The sequence below is a fragment of the Vulpes lagopus genome, chromosome 10, assembly GCF_018345385.1.
Source record: "Vulpes lagopus strain Blue_001 chromosome 10, ASM1834538v1, whole genome shotgun sequence".
Lineage (NCBI taxonomy): Eukaryota > Metazoa > Chordata > Mammalia > Carnivora > Canidae > Vulpes > Vulpes lagopus.
In genome coordinates, this window is record NC_054833.1 from 91,031,887 (window position 1) to 91,051,078 (window position 19,192).

General features: G+C 60.1%; 1 protein-coding gene across 6 annotated transcripts in view; it reads left to right on the top strand.

The window, feature by feature from the left end:
• The window catches only part of CBFA2T3 (CBFA2/RUNX1 partner transcriptional co-repressor 3), an 89,648-nt gene extending 71,294 nt beyond the window's left edge, over window positions 1-18,354 (top strand). For all 6 annotated transcript variants that reach the window (XM_041770924.1, XM_041770926.1, XM_041770925.1 and 3 more), the window contains 9 exons: window positions 615-853; window positions 949-1,038; window positions 5,142-5,323; window positions 5,941-6,164; window positions 8,993-9,078; window positions 9,662-9,860; window positions 10,277-10,345; window positions 12,395-12,585; window positions 13,886-18,354. In XM_041770924.1, the coding sequence (XP_041626858.1) occupies window positions 615-853; window positions 949-1,038; window positions 5,142-5,323; window positions 5,941-6,164; window positions 8,993-9,078; window positions 9,662-9,860; window positions 10,277-10,345; window positions 12,395-12,585; window positions 13,886-14,185 (1,580 nt within the window). In that variant the 3' untranslated portion in view covers window positions 14,186-18,354. The remainder of the gene's footprint in view (window positions 1-614; window positions 854-948; window positions 1,039-5,141; window positions 5,324-5,940; window positions 6,165-8,992; window positions 9,079-9,661; window positions 9,861-10,276; window positions 10,346-12,394; window positions 12,586-13,885) is intronic.
• Window positions 18,355-19,192: the final 838 nt, after the last annotated feature.

The following is a 19,192-nucleotide window of genomic DNA, read 5'->3' on the forward strand; positions in this document are numbered from 1 at the left end:
TAGGTCCCCTGCCCATCCTCCACACGTAACCCAGGGCTCATGTGCACTCACCCCCGTGCATATGGCAGCCCCAGACAGCAGCCCACCGGAGCCTCCCCTGCCGGGATCCAGCCCCACTTGTCTCAGGGGTCCAGGTCCCTCTGCCACACCCCAAGCCCTATCAGCCCAGGTGACAGAGCCCTTGTAGGCAGTGGGGCATCACTTGGGACCATCATGGTAGAGGTGAGCGTCCTGGCTTTTCAGGAAGGATGGGCCACCTATCCGCAGATAAGGGGATGTAGGCCAGCAGATCCCTAACGGTGGAGAAGCCCCTCTGCCCATTCACACGGACGCCTGAGTAGCCTGGTGGGAGGCAGGCCTCTGCCAGGCAGCGTGGGGGTCCAGTGTGGTGTCCCCCTGTCTGTGGAAGGCCTGACCGTGCAGCCCAGAACAAGGCTGGAGGGGTGGTGCTAAGCGAGGGCTGCCCCTGGATCATGGCCATGTTCCAGCCAGCCCCACTCACTGCCAGTCTACATGTCCGTGAAGGGTGTCTGATGCCCCCATGGCACTGCTGCAGGCTCCAGCATGCACCCGCGCTCTCGGCTCTAGTCCTCAGCCTACCTCTCCTCCCACAGTGATGAACGGTAGCCACTCTCCGACAGCCATCAACGGTGCCCCATCCATGCCCAGTGGCTTCAGCAATGGCCCAGCCACTTCGTCCACAGCCTCGCTGTCCACACAGCACCTGCCCCCTGCCTGTGGGGCACGGCAACTCAGCAAGCTCAAGCGATTTCTCACCACCCTGCAGCAGTTTGGCAGCGACATCTCCCCAGAGATCGGGGAGCGTGTGCGCACACTGGTGCTGGGGCTCGTGGTAAGTGGGGCCCTGCGGTGTGCTGAGGGGCGTGCTGGGACCCTAGGGCGGGGCAACTGGACTCAGGCCAACGTGAGGTGTATTTCCTCCCTCAGAACTCCACGCTGACCATTGAGGAGTTCCATTCCAAGCTCCAAGAGGCCACCAACTTCCCTCTGCGTCCATTCGTCATTCCCTTCCTGAAGGTAAGGACACATCCATCCCCTCTGGTAGCGGGGCCCACCACGAAGCCCCAGATCTGTGATTGGGCACCACCCTTGGCCCTCACGGGACCCTGGAGAGAACTGTGGGAGCAGTGCTGATCTGTTGCATGCCAGCTGCCAGACCGGATCCGTCAGCCCCAGACCCCATGCTTGCAGGGCACCCTGGGCACTCCTACATCATTGGTTAAATGTGCTCATCCACTCTGCAGCTGTGATTTGAGCACCTACTGTGTGCCTGGTACTGCAGCAAGAGGCTTGGGGACATGGTGGTGAGCACAGCAGGCAGAGTCACTCCTGAAACCGAGGCTCCGGTGGGAGGGCACTTGGTCAACATATGATGGCTACAGACTGGTGGAGACGAGAGGGATTGGGTGAGGGCTGAGGAGGGTGAGGGAGGGAAGCAGGTGGGTAGCAGGGACAGAGCCTCCCAAGCAGCAGGGACATGGTGCACAAAGGCCCGAGGTAGGAGAGTGCCTGCTGTGCTTGAGGAGCAGGGAGGGCGTGTGGCTGCAGTACAGGGAGGGAGAGGGTCGGGACAGATGGAGGGACAGGTGGTGGGGGTCCTGTGGGTGGGCAGACAGAGCCATGCATGGGTATCAGAGAGAACAGGGTCCTGTGGTCAAATGTGGAAGACAAATAGTGGACCCTCCGTGCAGGAAGAGGTGGTGGCGGGCCCGTGGCAGCGGCTGCGCCAGGGCTTGTGAGCAATGCAGGTTCCTGGGCCCCAGCCCAGAGCCCCCAGATCAGAATCTGTGTTTTGACAAATGCTGGGTAGTTTGTGTGTGTACAGAGATGAGACAAGCATAGTTCCAGAACCCCTGGACCCGCTCAGTGTTGTGGTACTTCTCTGGGCCTTGGCTCCACAAGGGGAATCACATGTCTCACAGGGAGGGTAAAGGTGAAACACTTCCCAAAGAGATGTGACCATGTGGCCCTTCTGGGCACGGCGCACCTGCGTGACTCGGCCTGGTTGGGGCTGCCTTCCAGGGGGTCCCAAGCTCCTGGGTTTTAGCCCTGCCGCCAGGCCGCTGTCAGCCTGGGCCCAGCTAGCTCCCCCTCTGACTCAGCTTCTGCACACCTGCAACAGAAGTCATCCTCAGGTCACTGGGAGGGGTACAAGAGGTGACATGTGTGAACAGGGCACATGCTCACCTCAGGTCGCGTGTCCCCATCTGAGCATTTAAAACTGCCACAGACGAGGCACGCTCTGCAAACTCTTCTGCAGCTGCCCCTGTGGGCGCCTGCAACCCTGAGAGCAGGGGGCACATCCATCGGACTCCAAGCCCCTGGCCTCTGCTGGGCGTGTCCTGGGCCACCCGGCTGCCCTGCCTGTCCCTGACCTGGGGACTTTGGTCCGCCCCACATCCGTCCTCCATTCCCTCCTTCCTGCCCTCCCGCCCACACCCTGCTGTGCTCACACCCTGAGCTGGGACGACAGCCGCCAGCAGAGCTGGGGCTTGGGCCCATCTGGCAGTCATTCGCAATTCATCAGGAGCCCTGCCCTTCCCTCCCTCCTCCGTCCACTGACTGCTGACTCCACGGTCCCCATCTTTGGGGACACAGCGAGCCTGCTCATTCTGTCAGGTCAAATATTTACAGCAGATGTCCCCGCCCGCTCAGCTGCCCGTGTTTATCGGAGGAGCAGGGAACATCCGGCGTCCCCGGCTCTGGCCCCAGGCAGGACTGCAGCCCCCCACCCACCGCACACCACAGCCCCTGTCTGCCCAGACACAGCCCAACGTGGTGCCAGGCAGGACAGGCTGGGCCTAATGCGGCTGGTGAGACATCTCCCTGGCCTTGTTTCCCCTCTGCCCACAGTGTCCCCAAGGGCTCCTCGGGGGTGTTCATGCCTCAGTAGCTCTCATGGTGATCGGGGCCAGCTGGACTGAGGGGCCTGCCAGCCATGCTCTGTGCCTGTGACCCCACCGGGGCTCTGGGCCAGCAGACTGTCAAGGACAAGGAGTCCATCTCCTTGACATGGAGCTTCTGGGGCGCAGCTAGTTCTGTCTGCAGGCCTTGGTGATGAGGTGCCGGCCAGAGCCCTGGCCCAGAGGTCCTGCCCGGGGAGCCCCCCTCCCATGGCAGGAGCCCGGGCCACTTAAGAACACAGGCTGCAGGGGAGCACAGCGAGAGTGCCCCCGGCCTGGCCGCAGCTGGACCCTGGTCTCCCTCCAGTCTGTGACCTGGGCTGAGCAGACGGGTAGCACCGCCCACCATGTGCTGTGCCCATATGGAAACCCTTGGAACTGTGGCCGGCCTGGCTCAGACTCCAGCGTGGGGCTAGGGTCTCAGGCCTCTCTTGCGTCGCCAGGGATGCAGCGACCCCCCTCTCCGGGGCAAGAGGCAGGGAGCTTCGCATGGCTCCACGCACAGAGGAGGGAGAAGTGAAGAAGTAAAGTGGCCAGCCCAGGATCACAGGCCAGAGCCAAGATGGGCTGACCATGGGCCCACAGCACATAGGCTGTGTGGGCATCAGGCAAGGAGCTCAACAAAGCAGCAGCAACACCATAAGTCCTCATTATGTGGGTCACCAGCTCAACTAGCCCCATGATCACAATCGGGGTGCAAACACCGATTCCCCTGTGGCCTGAGTGCCCATCTGTGAAGGAGGTCATTCCGGGCCTTTCTGCAGTGTCCATGCTCACAGGGCTCCTGTGATCAGCCCAGAGGAACCTGTGACACCAAGGTGCCAGTTAGCTGGCGGGGGCGGGGTTCTTCTGGTCTGGGGTTCCCCTCCCCCCCACCCCCACCAAGGGCCCCAGGGACCCCTGAACCCTCTCCCCAGCCTGACACCGTGCATGGCTACGTGGTGCAGCTTTCCAGAAGCTGGGAGACGCTGCCCCACCCGGCCGGCCCTCCGCCCTCTGCCCTGGCTCCCAGCTGGCCCCGGCCGGCCGGGAATCCAGATGTTTCCACTGCCCTAACAGCAACCAGCCGGTGCCCGTGTGGTCCCCACCCTGCTGAGCCAGCCAAGGGGAGGCCATTCGGGAGGGGCGGCCAGCAAGGGAGAGGGAGGATGTTTGGCGTCTTCAGACCTCCCGGGACCTCCTTTCCCAGCTCATGCTCATAACGTGTTCGACAGATGGCGGGCTGGCGCCCGTTCAGCTATCCAAATAGAAAAACAGGCCTAGCAGCCGGCACTGCTTGACAAAAATGCATCGGCTACTTGGTCAGGTCCGGGTGGATGCGCTAACAGAGGCGGGAGAGGCAGAGGCAGGAGGCGGCGGCAGCTCTGAAACGCCATGAGAAAGTTGGGGAACTGTATTTATTTACAAATACTCAGAACGGCTGGCTCTCCCAAGCTGCCTGCTGCGGGCCCCTGTCCAGCTTGTCCCCCTGCCGGGCCATGAGGCTCTGGGAAGACTGTGGGACAGCAGGATTTCCAGCCTGCACTTTGGAGTCCAGAGCAAACTTGCCACATGTGGCTCCCAGCTCCCCCCTTTACAGTTAGCTGGTACGGTGCTCCCCACTCCTCCCTCTACAGTTAGCTGGCGCTGTGCTCCCCACTCCTCCCTCTACAGTTAGCTGGGGCGCTGCTCCCAGCTCCCCGCTCTACAGTTAGCTGGGGTGCTGCTCCCAGCTCCTCCCTCTACAGTTAGCTGGGATGCTGCTTTAAGCTCCCCTCTCCACAGTTTGCTGGGGTGCTGCTCCCAGTTCCTCCCTTTACAGTTAGCTAGGAGGGTGCCTGCTTCCCCTCTCTGAGCCTCACTTCTCCTTCCCACACAGCAGGTAATTGGGTGTCTGCTCCCAGGGCTGATGGCATGGAGTCCTGGTTATGATCCCCTGCTTGCCTTCTCCAGATGCCACCAGTGCAGGAACCTTGATGAAGTGGATAAACCCCAGTCTGGGGGGCCAGGATCTGAACTCGGGGTTCCATTGAACCTCAAGGCACTGCGTGCCCTGGAGGGGTACAGTTCCACCTGCATTCCCCTTGTAGTGGAGGAGCACAAGGCCCAGAGAGGTCATGCAACTTGCCCAAGGTCACAAAACAAGGCTGGCCGTCGGCCTCCCTGCCTCGCATCAGAGTGCGCCTGTGTCTTGGGCCCTGCCCGCAATGAGTGCAGGCCGCCTCTCCCCCGCTGCAGGCAAACCTGCCCTTGCTGCAGAGGGAACTCCTGCACTGCGCCCGCCTGGCCAAGCAGACCCCTGCCCAGTACCTGGCCCAGCACGAGCAGCTCCTGCTGGATGCCAACGCCTCCTCCCCCATCGACTCCTCGGAGCTCCTCCTGGAAGTCAACGAGAACGGCAAAAGGAGGACACCTGACAGGTAAGGGGGCTTCCTGTGGCTGCGGAGCAGGCAGCAGGGCTGGCTCCTGCCCTGCCTGGCTCTCCCGAGCTGCCTCTGGTAGCCCGGCTCAGCAGCTGCCTGGTACCAGGCCAACATGGTGCTGCATTCCGTGGCCTGCAGCTAGTGGGCTGAGACCGTGGGCCAAGCCCTCAAGGCCACTGCACAGGGCCGGGTGTGGCGTCCTGAGGACTCAGATGGCCCCCCCAGGAGCACAAGGGAGGGTTCGGGAGGGAGCCTCTGCAGCAGAAACCTGCCTGGCTCTCATCTTTGGGCTGGATGTGGACCCAAGTGTCCAGGCGCCTGGGCTGGCCCTCGTGCCCAGCTCCTCACTCCCTCAACAGAGGCTCAGGCTTCCTGACCACTGGCCCCAGGAGCCCAGACACCAGCAATGGGGTGGAGGCTGGCGCAAGCCCCAGAGGAGGAGGGACAGCGGGGTGCTGGCTGGGCCTCATGTCTCTTGTTGTGCATCTGTCTCTGTCCTCTGGCTCTTTCTCTTCCTCTGCCCTCACCTCTCTTCCTTATCCCTCCCGCCTGGCCTTCGGTCCACGGCTCATGGTCTGTGACCACCGCACCCCTCGACCTACCCTTTGGGTCAGGACCAAAGAGAACGGGTCAGACCGTGACCCGCTGCACCCCGACCACCTCAGCAAACGGCCCTGTACCCTGAGCCCCGCGCAGCGCTACAGCCCCAGCAATGGGCTGCCCCACCCCACGCCACCACCACACTATCGGCTGGAAGACATAGCCATGGCCCACCACCTCCGTGACACCTATCGCCACTCTGACCCCCGGGAGCTGCGGGAGCGCCATCGGCACCTCGGTGAGCAGTACGCTGTGTGCCAGGGAGTGGGGTTGGGGGGGTCTCACATGTGTGCCTGCATGTGGCGGCAGTGAAGCACATCCTCATCCACACAGCCTCATCTGCTGAGCAACAGATGTGGGAAGAGGATGTGAGTGGGGTGGGGCCCTGGGGCCTTCGCCTTAGGAAGGGCCAGGTCAGGGGTTGGAGGGGGGCAAGCACTGTGGCTGCAGAGGTGCCTGTCCAGGGCCTGTGGGGAACTGGCTGCTGGCCACACGTACGTACACGCACACGCACATGCACACAGGGTATGCAGCTGGGGCAGTGGGTGGGGGGGCATTCAGGGCCAGCCAGGAAGAGACTCATGTCTAGCCAGAGTGGGGGTGCCTGTGAGGAGGCTCCCAGGTCCCGTAGCTCCTGCCTCCAGGGCACTCCCATGCTCTGGGCCTGGGTACCCCAAGACTCATGAGCCCCAGTGAGCACCACTGACCACACACTCCCCCTCTCGCCATGGGATGGAAGGGACCCCACAACACCAGGCCTGTGAGTGCCTCACCGAGGGTGAGCTGTGCCGAGGAGGAAGAGGAGGAGAAGGCCGCCTGTCCTCTGACCTCCACCAGTTCCCCACATGTGTCCTTGAGGCTGCATCATGTGACCTCCGGGCCTCAGTGTCTCCCCAGTCAGCTGACCTGATGGGTCCTGCTCCTCAGGGTGGTGTGAGACTAGTGTCCACACACGGCCTGGCCCAGAGGCAAGGCTGGTATTATTGGGAGCATTGTATCCTTTACCCCATCATGGGGGCAGCACACCCTGGTGCTTATGGCATGTATGTGACCCATCAACAAGCCCATGTCACACAGAAGAAGGCTCAGAAAGCCCAGTGCATGTGCCCAAAGCCCTCTGGCCACATCGCCTTGACCTTCTGACCCACCTCTGTGTCAGAGACTGAGATGAGTAGGACTGGCCCACACGCTAGGGGCCCCAGTGTCCTGGGAGGACAGCCTGCAAACAGCTGCCCCTGAGTGTCCCAGGCCACCCATGGGGGGCCCAGAGGCAGGGTCAGCAGAGGCCTCACCCTGTACAAGGCCATGTCCCGCCCCCACCCTACGGAAGCTTCCAGGGCCTGGGCCCAGGCAGCAGGTGACAGCGTCTGGCTCCCTGCAGCCGGGTCGGGCAGGTGCTAATTCCCTCCCGCTTCTGCTAATGCAAAAATAAACGCCAGCTGTCAGGCAGATCTCAGCCACTATTTTGGTTGGGGCGTTGGCACAGGCCCTGGTTCTGCGGGTGGCAGGGCGGTGGACAGCAGGCCGTGGCTGCTGCCTCTTACTCCTACAGTTTGAGGAGTGGGGCTAGGAGACCCTCATGGGTGGGAAGAGCCAAAATAGACCCTTGCCCAGGAAGCATAAGCCAGCTCTAGGTCACCCAGCATAGGCTTGGGGCACCATGGCCAGGACATCCAACCAGCGTTGGGGCTGAGAGCACTTGATACGTGAGGACAGGCAGACATGGTTGCAACAGTGTGAATTTCTCAGTTCAGAGTGGTGGTGTTTCTCATTAGCAGGCCAGGGATGGGGGGGCACACCCCATTGTTTCAGTCTTGAGCTGCACCAGCCAGTAGCTAAAGGCACAGTTGAGGCATGGGCTGACCTTGGGTGACCTGTGGCAAACACGTACCCTTAGCCAGTCTTGGTGGTCTCATCTGTAGGATAGGAGTGACAGTAGAGCCGCCCTTGGAGGCTTGGAGGTTGGCCCAGGGACTGAGCACAGAGCCCTGCTTGGCACCTGGGGCCCTCCCCTCCTGTGCACCTGCCGAAAGCCTTCCCTACCCCCCACGCCCAGACCCCAGACGGTAGGCAGTGGTGAGTGAGGGGCCTGCGGTCTTGTGGGGAGCAAGGGTTGGAGTTTCTGGTTTCCCAGACCCCGCTGTCTCCCAGGGACCACACTGGGACCCAGCAGATGAGCCAGAACACAGCCTCTTGCCCAGCTGGACTTCAGCCCAGGAGACACAGCAGCCCTGCCCTGGGGACAGAATAAACAAGGAAGCGGCCAGGACTGTTTAACAAGGGGATCTGCCTGGGGCTGAATGAATTCTGAAGGGCTCAGGGCTGCTGGGGAGAGGGCTTGGGACCTGGGCTTTGAGGGTGTATAGGAGTCCCCCTGGCTGAGAGGAAGTAGTAGAGCATGGGCTGGAGCCAGGCAGCCACCAGTGAGCCCGAGGGCTTCTGAGGAGAGCTAAAGCCATCAAAGTGAGGCCCGAGGCAGGAAAACTGAGATATGGTGGATTTGGAGACAGGAAGGTAGGGGAGAGGTAGCCAAGTGTAGACCAAGGGATGGGGACCCATCTCTTCCTTCCAAACACTGAGTAGAGGCCAGGCCTGTTCTTGACCTCCTGGAAGGGCAGTGGGCAGTGTCTGTCCAGGGACCCCTCCTCACCTGCTCCCTCAGGCAGGCAAAGCCCAAGGACCTGGGGGCCCAGGGCAGGACCTGGAGGGCCTGGGGCCAGGCCTGGGGGTGAAACAGGAAAGGGCAGTGCCTGGAGCACGGAGCAAGCCTGGGGTGAGGGGCAGGGCCTGGAAGGCACGAGTGGGGGGAGGCTGTGGTGGGGTCGGGGTGAGGGGGGGGGCCTCCATGAGGGGTGGGACCTGGGCAGGGCTTGGGTTAGAGGCGGGGCCTGGAGGCATGGGGGTGGCGGTGGGCACAAAAATGAACTGTGCCTGGGGTGAGGGGCGGGGCCAGGGGGACACAGGAAAGGGCAGTGCCTGGAGCATGGGACAGGCCTGGGGTCAAGAGGGGCCAAGGGGGCAGGGGGGCCTGGGACATGGGGCCTGAGCGTGCACACACCCCTGCAGCGGTACACGGGTCCCGGCAGGAGGAAGTGATCGACCACAGGCTCACGGAGCGGGAGTGGGCCGAGGAGTGGAAGCATCTCAACAACGTGAGTGTGCAGGCTGGGGCCACGGTGCTGCCACGACTCCCGGGGGTGCACCCAGACCGTGGGGCCCTGGGGCTGCCTGGGAGCAGGCTCCTGTGGGCCCCACTTTGCCATGCCCCTGCTGCCTCAGTGGCCTTCTGCTTGGACCCAGCCCCCAGAACCTTCCCAGCTCTGCCTGCAGAGCATCTTTCTCTGGGAGAAAGGTGGTTTGGTGGTGTGGGGACCCCTTCCAGCTGCTTCTGGTCATCCCTCCCCAGCTTCCCTTGTGGGAAGGGAGCCTAGGCAGGGTGGTCCCCAGGGCAGTACTGGTCCATCCACTCTCCCCAGGGCTGAGCACAACCTGCAGAGTTGAGACGACTCTGGACTCAGTCTGCTCTCTACCCCCACCCCCATGCTCCAAGCAGGGGGTCCCTTTCCAGGCAGGGGAGGCGATTTTCACACTGTTGCTCTGAGCCCACTGTGGCCAGCCACATGGACAGTGGGCTGGCCCAAGCCCAGAGTATAGGAAAAGCTCCCTGGGCGTCCCCCACGCGGAGCAGCCACACCAGGATGCACATGCTCACAGCCACCACCTGCCCACCCACAGCTCCTGAACTGCATCATGGACATGGCTGAGAAGACACGGCGGTCACTCACGGTTCTGCGCCAGTGCCAGGAGGCTGACCGTGAGGAGCTCAACCACTGGATCCGGCGCTACAGTGACACGGAGGACGCCAAGAAGGGCCCCGTACCTGCCACTGCCCGGCCCCTGAACAGCTCCGTGGGTGCAGAGGGCTCTCAGCTAGGTACGTTCTGAGGGGCATCATGGGGGCAGAGGGGGTATTGCAGGGGTGCCAAGGACCAAGACCAACACCCCCATTATGGCACTACGGTAAAATACAACCGAAGAGTTTCTTTGAAAAGGAGCTGCCTTTTTTGCTCTGCATAAATGTACAGCCTGACCCACTGGAAGTACAGACTTGGGATGCTGACTGTAGAAACCAGGAGAGGTCCAGGACAGGCCCAGGTCCCAGCAGGGTCCTAGGTGCTCCAGAGCATCCCCCTTCCTGATATTGCCTGGCCCCGCACCAGCAGCTGATAACAGGATTTCCACCTGTGGGCACCTCAGGGGACCCCACCCCCAGGGACACACACTGTGTCCCCATTACCCCACTGGGTATGGCCCCATTCTGTGCATGACGCTGGCGCCCCTGTGTTTCAGACGCCCACCGGGAGTTCATGCCTAGGACCCTCTCCGGCTACATGCCTGAGGAGATATGGAGGAAGGCTGGTGAGTGCAGTTGGCCTGGGGGTGGAGGGATGCCCTTCTTATCTGCAAGGAGCTTCCGCCTGCATGGGGCGCTCTGCTGGCAAAGCTCACAGGGCTCTGCAGACCCTGCAGGAGGGTTGGAGTGCACTTAGTATTCAGGGTAGGACAGCTGCCACCTGACATCTGCCGGTGAACCAGTGGTGTGTCATTCAGCAGGATAGAGCAGGTCCTTGGGTTCTGCACGCACACGCATGTACCTGGACACAAGTGTGAGAAGTGCTAAGAGCTAGAGAGCCTGTGGCTTTCTAGGTGTGGCATGGAGCACCATGTGGGGAAGTGCTGTGGGGATGCTCATTGTGTCATGGGGACAGACTCTGGGGCAGGGGGCAGACGCAGGAGCCAGTAGGTAGCTTTTTTCTTTTTAAGAATTTTATTTATTGGGGCAGCCTGGGTGGCTCAGCGGTTGAGCACCGCCTTTGGCCCAGGGCATGATCCTGGAGACCCGGGATTGAGTCCCACGTCGGGCTCCCTGCAGGGAGCCTGCTTCTCCCTCTGCCTGTGTCTCTGCCTCTGTGTGTGTGTGTGTGTCTCTCATGAATAAATAAATAAAATCTTTTCTAACCCTAACCCTAACCCTAACCCTAACCCTAACCCTAACCCTAACCCCTAACCCCTAACCCTAACCCTAACCCCTAACCCTAACCCTAACCCTAACCCTAACCCTAACCCTAAACCCTAACCCTAACCCTAACCCTAACCCTAACCCCTAACCCTAACCCTAACCCTAACCCCTAACCCCTAACCCTAACCCTAACCCTAACCCTAAAAAGATTTTATTTATTTATTCATGAGAGACACACACAGAGAGAGAGGCAGAGACACAGGCAGAGGGAGAAGCAGGCTCCCTGCAGGGAGCCCGACGTGGGACTCAATCCCGGGTCTCCAGGATCACACCCTGGGCCAAAGCAAGTGCTCAACCACTGAGCCACCCAGGCATCCCCAGTAGGTAGCTTGAGAAAGAAAGGGAGGAGGGCAGGTGCTCAGCTGAGGTGGTGCCAGTGGGGAGAAGCAGCAGGGCCCCAGAGATGCTCTGATTAGTGGGTGGAATCAACATGAAGTATAAGGAAGAGGAGGACCCTCTGAGGATCTTGAGAGCAGAGACAGTGGAGCATCCCAAGCCACAGTCAAAGGCCAAGGGGCCATAGACAGGCAGCAGCTGCCTGGAGCAAGGTGGGCAAGGCCCAGGCCTGGACAGGAGGGTGGGGTTCTCATTTCTGTTGGCCTGTCTCCTCTGCTTCCATCTGGACCATGATGGACCATTGGCAAGAGCTCTGGTGCTGACATGGGGGGCAAGCAGCTCTCGCTGGCACTGCCAGCAGCTCAGACACACCCAGTGTGCAAATGCTATCACATAAGTCTCCTTCTTGGGAGCTTAATCTCCTCCCAGCCCCCTCACACACCAGTGCAAGAAGCGCACTGCCAGGCAAACTGAGGCAGGCCAGAAAGGCTGTGGATGGTTGTCAGTGTTGGAGAACATCATGCCACCAGAACAGAACAGACACTCTGGCATTAGCCAGACAGCTTAGAGTACAACAGCAACACCAGGGACAACGTGCTCATCTTCAGACATGAGCAGGCCAGAGGTAGCAAGTGTGGGTGACAGAGGGCTTGGGAGCGATAAAATGCAGAGCCCTAGATGGGGCATCCCCTGGACTGCTTCGAGATTGGCCACAGGGGACAGAAGACTATAGCTCTGGTCCTCTGCCCATGGGTGCCACCAGCCCCAGTGCTGACACCAACAGCTTCAGCATCACTTGGAACTGTTAGGATTACAGATTTTTGGGCCCTCCCTGTGGAACCTGAGTCAGGGTGGGCTTGGCCACGCCGTCCAGGACAGTGCCACTGCACACTAAAGTATGGGAACACTCAGGCAGGGCCCGGGCTTGGGAGGTGTCCCCACAACCATTCTTGCACTTGCATGCCCGGTCACTGGTGCACAGGCCCTGCCCACAATGCCAGGAGGCCCAGCTGGGCCAGGCCATGGGACGATAGCCCGTGTGTCCTTTGCAGAAGAGGCGGTGAATGAGGTGAAGCGGCAGGCGATGTCTGAGCTGCAAAAAGCCGTGTCAGATGCCGAGCGAAAAGCCCACGAGCTCATCAGCACAGAACGTGCCAAGATGGAGCGGGCCTTGGCTGAAGCCCGGCGGCAGGCCTCAGAGGACGCTCTGACTGTTGTCAACCAGCAGGAGGACTCCAGCGAGGTAGGGTCCCCCGCCCACCCCCAACCCTGTCCCCAGCCTGCAGATCAGGCCCCAAACCCTCACTCTGTGGCCTCCCAGCATCCCACCCATGGGCAGCTAGCAAAGTGGGTCCTGATGCTGGGGTACGTGGCTGGCTCTAGACGGTGCCTGAGGAAGACATGACCATCGTTCAGAGCTAGGCTTGCATGCGCTGCAGCCCGTGTTCTCGCTAACCCGTGGGTGGCACGAGGCGTGAGGAGACCCCAGGTGGCATTTAAAGTGCCGCCTTGGCTCTGGCACACACGTGCACAGCAGGGCATGAGTGTTGTGGTCGTGCTGGTACCTGGGCATCTGGAGGCCAGGGATGTCCAGCCCAGCGAGGCAGCAGGTTCCTTTCTTCCTCATCCAAAGAGGACTCACATGTCAGAGGAGTCAGGGAGAGGGAGAGAGCTTTTCCGCAGGGCTCCTAGAAGTGTCCTTTGGAAGGGGTCACGTCTCCAAAACCCCTGGTTTGTGTGTGCCTGGCCCCCCCGGATGGTCCACTCTGCGTCTGCACTAGCTGCTTCAACAGACACAGCTCCAGAGAAGCGGGCAGGTCAGAGCAAGCAGACTTCACAGAGGCAGGTGCCAGGGCAGGCGCCAGAGCAGGACAAGTGAGCCAGGCGGAATCTGGGGGAGCTGTGTCACCGCAAGAAGGGAGCGGCCAGGATGGAGCACCCCTGGCAGAGTGAGGACCACAGGGAGGCCAGGGTGGCCGACCAGAGTGAACCAGGAGGCCCAGGAGGCTTTGGGGGCTGCCTAGACAAGGGGCCTTCCTCCCAGGGAGGGCGTGGGCTCCCTGTCCCTCAGCCTGGCTGCCAGCTCGGGTCTCCCCCTGTATCCCTGCTCACCTTGTGCTCCTGTGGGTGGCCGATGTTACCACTCGTTCCACAGAAAGGGGGCAGAGGCCTGATGGCGGGGGCAGAGGGTGCCTGCAGCAGGCCTGGCTATGTCCCCCACGTGGGAGCCTGGCAGTCTTTATCAGGCTAGGGCCATGTTCTGAGGTTGGAGCCCAGGTGAGCCGGGAGGGCTTCCCAGAAGAGAGGAGGGGGCTGGGCCGTGGCTGCCTTCCCTCCTGGGGACCCCACAGTGCTGTCCAGTGTCTGTGGCCACAGAGAGCCGCCCACGAGCTGTGGCGAGTCAGGGCCATTCTCTGCTTGCTCCGTGAAGCCGTGGCCAAGCAGAGCGGGTATGTCTGCGGCCAGGCCAGGCACCTGGGGGACGAGGCCCAGCATCTGCCCTATGGCCCCCCGCACCCCCTGACCATGTCCCCTTCCCCCAGAGCTGCTGGAACTGCGGGCGCAAGGCCAGTGAGACATGCAGCGGCTGCAACGCGGCGCGCTACTGCGGCTCCTTCTGCCAGCACCGGGACTGGGAGAAGCACCACCATGTGTGTGGCCAGAGCCTGCAGGGCCCCGCGGCCGCCGTGGCCGACCCGGGGCCTGCACAGCCCGACGCCACGGCCAGCCTGGGCCCCTGCCTGCCCGCAGGAGCCGCCAGCCCCAGCGAGGCCAGCTCCGCGGGCCCGTCCCGCCCCGGCTCCCCCGGCCCACCTGGGCCCCTGGACGCCGCGCCCCGCTGACCCCCCACCGCCCCGGCCCACGGAGGCCACACCCTCTGGCCCCTCTGGCCCCCCCAGCCCGCCGGACGCTGCCCCGGCTCTGGGAGCCACTGCTGCTACTGCTTCTCTCCAAAAGTAAACAGAACCAACAAAAACTGCATCAACGCAACTTCCTCAGCTACCTGACGGTCTCACGCCATGACCGCTCCAAGCGTCCTCAGAGCCCCCCACTGAGCTTTAGCCGAAGGAGCAGTGGCCTGAGCGTGACCGGCCTGTCCCTCCTCCGCCTGGCCCCTTCCCGCTCACGCTCCCATTTTTCTGTCTTTCTGACTCTCGTATACTTTCTCTTTACTGAAAAAATCTGTTTGGTGGCTTATATTCTCAGTGAAACATTTTGGGGGGTTTTGTGGAACAGATCTACTCAGAAGTGGACAAGGAAAGGGGGGTTTTGTCCCCTTCCTGATGAAAAAGGGAAACGGAAATTCACATCTTAACTGCTGGAGGTCTGAGCCGCTGTGGCCCAGCGCCACCCCAGGGGCATGTGGCCAACGCAGTGAAGATGGTAAGAAAGACTTCAATTTCCAACTCAAGAAACATTTTCCAGATTTTTTTTCCTTTAGTGTCAAACTCTTTGGCTTTAAGTAGAAATCCAAAAAGGTTTTGTTTTTTTTTAAAAAAAAAAAAAAAAAGGAAAGAAAGCATACCTGTAAACTACCTTGCCAGCTAGCCAGCCAAGGACGCCGGACACACCTCTGCTCCAAAGGAAATCCAAAAAGCAAACACAAGAAGTCAAAATCCAAAATGGTTTTGTCACTGCCAAAGTATCTCGTCCACGGTTTTCCTCCCCTCTTGGATCTGTTCAGGTGTCGTCCTGCTCTCTTGCTTTGATCTGTGTTTGGGGTGTGGGGACTTTGGGGTTGGGGGGTTTCACTCAACGAGAAGGAACGTGTGTTTCTCTGCCATGACTGCTGGCGCAAGGGAGGGTGCCCTGCCCATGTGCGTGCGCATCCTGTGTCCCTGTGTGCAGGGGGCTGCCCCGTCTGTCCTCACACCTCCATGAACTGTCATCACGTCGTGTGTTTGCCACTTGTGACAAAGCGCTAATGTGTCCTGCCCAGGAGAGAATCTCTCTGGAACAAAACTGTGACAATCTTTCGGGTTGTTCTTGACTGCTTCTCAGAGCTCCAGGAGACAGCAGCCAGGCCATGTAGGTGCTATGGCTCTGTGCCTCCTCCTCTACCTCTCCTCCCACCCTCGGGGCCGCCTGCTGCCCACCCCCCACCCCACCCCCCTGCATCTGTCCCCTCGCTCCTCCCTCCACCGGGTGCAGAAACAGCAGGAAAGCTTCCAACAGAAGTGGTCTGCCCTTACCAGCCTCGGTGGACGAACTCAGCCAGCTATGGCAGGGAGGCCCGCGGTTCCTGCCAGCTGCTCCTGGGGGACTCAGTCTCTCGGACCACCCCGCCCCCAGCCCAGTACCCTCACCTCACCTGGAGGAAATGAAGGAGTAAGGAAGCCCTGGCGTGTGCCCTGTGGGAGGATCCACAGCAGACGTGGCCCCCCGCCCTAGCATTTCCCCACATTGCTGTGAGGGATTACCAGGGCAGCCGTGCAATACGGGGAGTGATCAGCTACTGAAACCGGGGCTCCTGGGGGCCCCGCTGAGAGGAAGAGGTCAATAGTATATGCTAATGTGAATGTACATAGTCCTTGCAGAGGTCCAAATAATGATATTCATGGTGATGATAATAAAGAAGGGATGTTTGCCAAATAAAAAAAGAGAGAGAAACCGCGAAAGTATATAAAGCTTAGGAAGTAGATTTTCAAAGAAATCTGAACTGTGGTCCCGCAGGGAGCAGTGGGTTTGTATGATTGCTGTAATTTTTCCAGAGCTGTAGGAATTCCTCGTTGGGTCCTGAGAGGAAGGGTTCTAACTGGCACTGCAGACTGGGCGCCGTTCCAAATCCTGCCTCGAGGTGGAACCCAATCCTGAAAGTCCAGACAGACCTATGTTATCCTCCAGAAACACCCACCAGCTCCAGTCCCAGGGCTGTGCTCCCCACAGAGGTTTGCTTTGTGGGTTTCAGAAAAGCAAGGACCAGTTTGGGATTTGGGCTCCCAACCGGACACTGGAAGCCCACCCGCCTGTCATGTCTCTCAGGCTGCTCTTTGTCTCATGCACTCAGTGAACCTGCAAAAACAGTTTGGAACGCACATCTTAGAGGCGGGTGCCCTTGGACTGTCTCCTCCAAGGTTGTGCTGGTGAATGGCAGTGTCCAAAGGGTGCCTGTCCTGGGTATACCGCGGATCTGGGTGAGCAGGTCCAAGGCCCCGATGACTCGTGTCCCTGGCGTCAGGACCAGGCCGAGGCATGGAGGAGCCTTCAGCTGGAACCCGCTGCTGTGCCCTGCCAGCCTGTCTCCCTGCCATACCCCAGGCTGAAAGTCCAGCCCAGGGCTGCCCCTCCCACCCTCGCTGTTAGGAACAGGTCACCCTCAGGGCAGCTACAAAAGGCCATTTTTCCAGTGTGGTTCCCACATCCATGCCCGGGGGGGCTGCAGCAGCCTGGCACAAAGAGCTGCCCACAGGCTGATGGATGGAGCCCCTGCCGGCAGGCAGAGAGCATGGCAGGGTGGGGGTATGGCAGCCAGGTCGGGTGGAGGGCTTGCAGTGCTGAAGCAGAGCAGCAGAGGACTGAGCCAGCAGGAGGGGGATGTCCTGGGAAGTGCTGTGTCCACAAGTGCCCGGCAGCTCCTCTCACCCAGGGAAGCCTGAGGAGGGCGTGGGAGCTTGTCTGGGTTTGGGGAGCCGGTGTTCCTGTCCATCACCATGCTCAGGCCCCATTCGGCCAAAGACCTCACAGCAGAACCAATAGCCTTGGGGAAGGGCTAAGGGCAAGTTTCTGCATCGGGAGATAGGCTGGTGGCATAAATGTGGAGTATACACCTGCTTTTCTCACACAGAGGGGATCTCCAGAAGGGGAGCCTAGCCTCCTGCTCTCTGCTGCCTTCCAGAGCTTGTGAACCATTGGCCAGCAGTGCAGCGTGCAAGGCTCTCCCTCCCGCTGGTCACCACCAGGTTAGACACACAAGTGACCCAAATGCTCGGGGAAAGGCGGCTGCTCATAGAGCCTCCCTTCCTGTAAATCAAACCAAAAGGGCTCCTCTCCCATCCTTAGGCCAAAGCTACTGCAGGAAGGCAGAGCTCCCTGGTCCAGAGCCAAGTCACGTATGGTGCACAGTCGGGGGAATAACGAGAAGGGTGCTGGCACCCTAGGCCCTCCCAACCCCCAGCGTGTGACCACTCAACCTTTCCCACACCCTCCTCTATCTTCTTGCTTCCCATCCTGCCCTGGACCCAGGTAGCCTTTCCTTTAGGACAGGTCACCATCCCCAGGTGGTGTCTGCAGAGTGTTCTCTATGAAGACCACTGCCTCCTTCCACATTGTGAACAGGCTGACACACCCCAAACGCCATCTGAATAGGGGGTCCTCATTCCCACAGCTCACTGGGACCAAAGGGAAGACGTGGGTGTTACCAGGGACAAAGAGGAAAGATGGAGATAGCCTTGGGGTCCAGGAGGGTCAGGCTAAGATGAGAGGAGCCAGGTGCTCTGACAAGAGACTGCCCCATGGGCTCCACAGGTGGGGCCACTCATCCAGGCCTCTAGAGGTTCAGCAGCAGAGGAGAGGCTGGGAAATACTGGTTTTGGTTTCATCTTAATGACATGGTGCAAAGGGATCAGGCAGGCCCTGACTTTCTCCTTTTGCCAACTTTCCCAAATATATCTTCAAAATGACACCAAAGCCCCTTCACTGTCATCCACTCATTCTGCCTTCCACCTTAGTCTAGCCAGCACGTCTGGTTGTTATTCTGCATACCCCACCCCCCCCGCCGCCAACCTATAATTGTTTTTCCATTCTTTTATTTCATCAGCTCACCCTTCTGACCAATCCATCCATCTGTCTGGCCATCCATCAATCCACCCATCCATTCACCCACCCATCCACATATCTACCCATCCATCCACCCATCCATCCAACCACCCACTCGTCTATCTATGCACCGATCCATCTGTCAACCTATCCATCTGTCGGTCCATCCATCCATCCACCCATCCACCTATCCATCCATTTATCCACCCTCCCATCCATCCATCCATCCACCTACCCACCCATCCATCCACCCACCCGTCTTCCATCCATCCACCCATCAACCTACCCACTCATCCATCCACCCACCCATCCATCCACCTATCCATCGACCATCCCACCACCCTCCCATCTATCCACAAATCTACCCATCCAACCCACGCATCCATCCATATATCCACTCATCTATCCACCCACCCATCAATTCACCCATTCAGGCAAACACCCACCCATCTATCTGCCAACCATTATTCTATCCCAGCTATCACTTGATTCCACCCTCCCCCATTCAAACTTTCACCTAATCACCCGTCTCTCCACCATCTACCTCCAAACACAGCATGCGTGGATCTGTCCATCTGTTCTCCAGTCTCACACAGCCATGTTCAGTCTGTCCATCCTACCGGTCTCCCCATCCACTGAGCCCAGAGTAGCATCACTAAGTCCTCCAGTGTTCCAAAGCTACAATAGCATCTTGGGTCTTCCCATTACCTTAACTGCCCTGAAGGAATCTGCCTGTGGGCTTAGCCGGCCTCCTCCCATGCCTCAACCATTGGTCCAGGCCTGCTCCAGGGACAGATAAAGCTCTGCTGCAGGCATTGTGAGTCAATTGGACCGATGTCCTAGCAACAGCTTTGGCCAGTCTGGGTTCGCCTGGCAAGTGTGGTGGCCATGGGCCAGGAGTGCTCATTGGGAGATGGCCCACACACCTGCTCAGGGGCCCTGTGACCAGGGCCACCAGTCAGGGTGAGCACATTCCCTGGCAAGACCCCAACATTGTGGGTGTCCTGTCCTTGTCTCCAGGGGTCATTGCCCGGAGGAGGTGTCTTCAGGAAAGGATGGGGAGGAGGGAGAAAGAACTCAGTGCTCCTGGAACT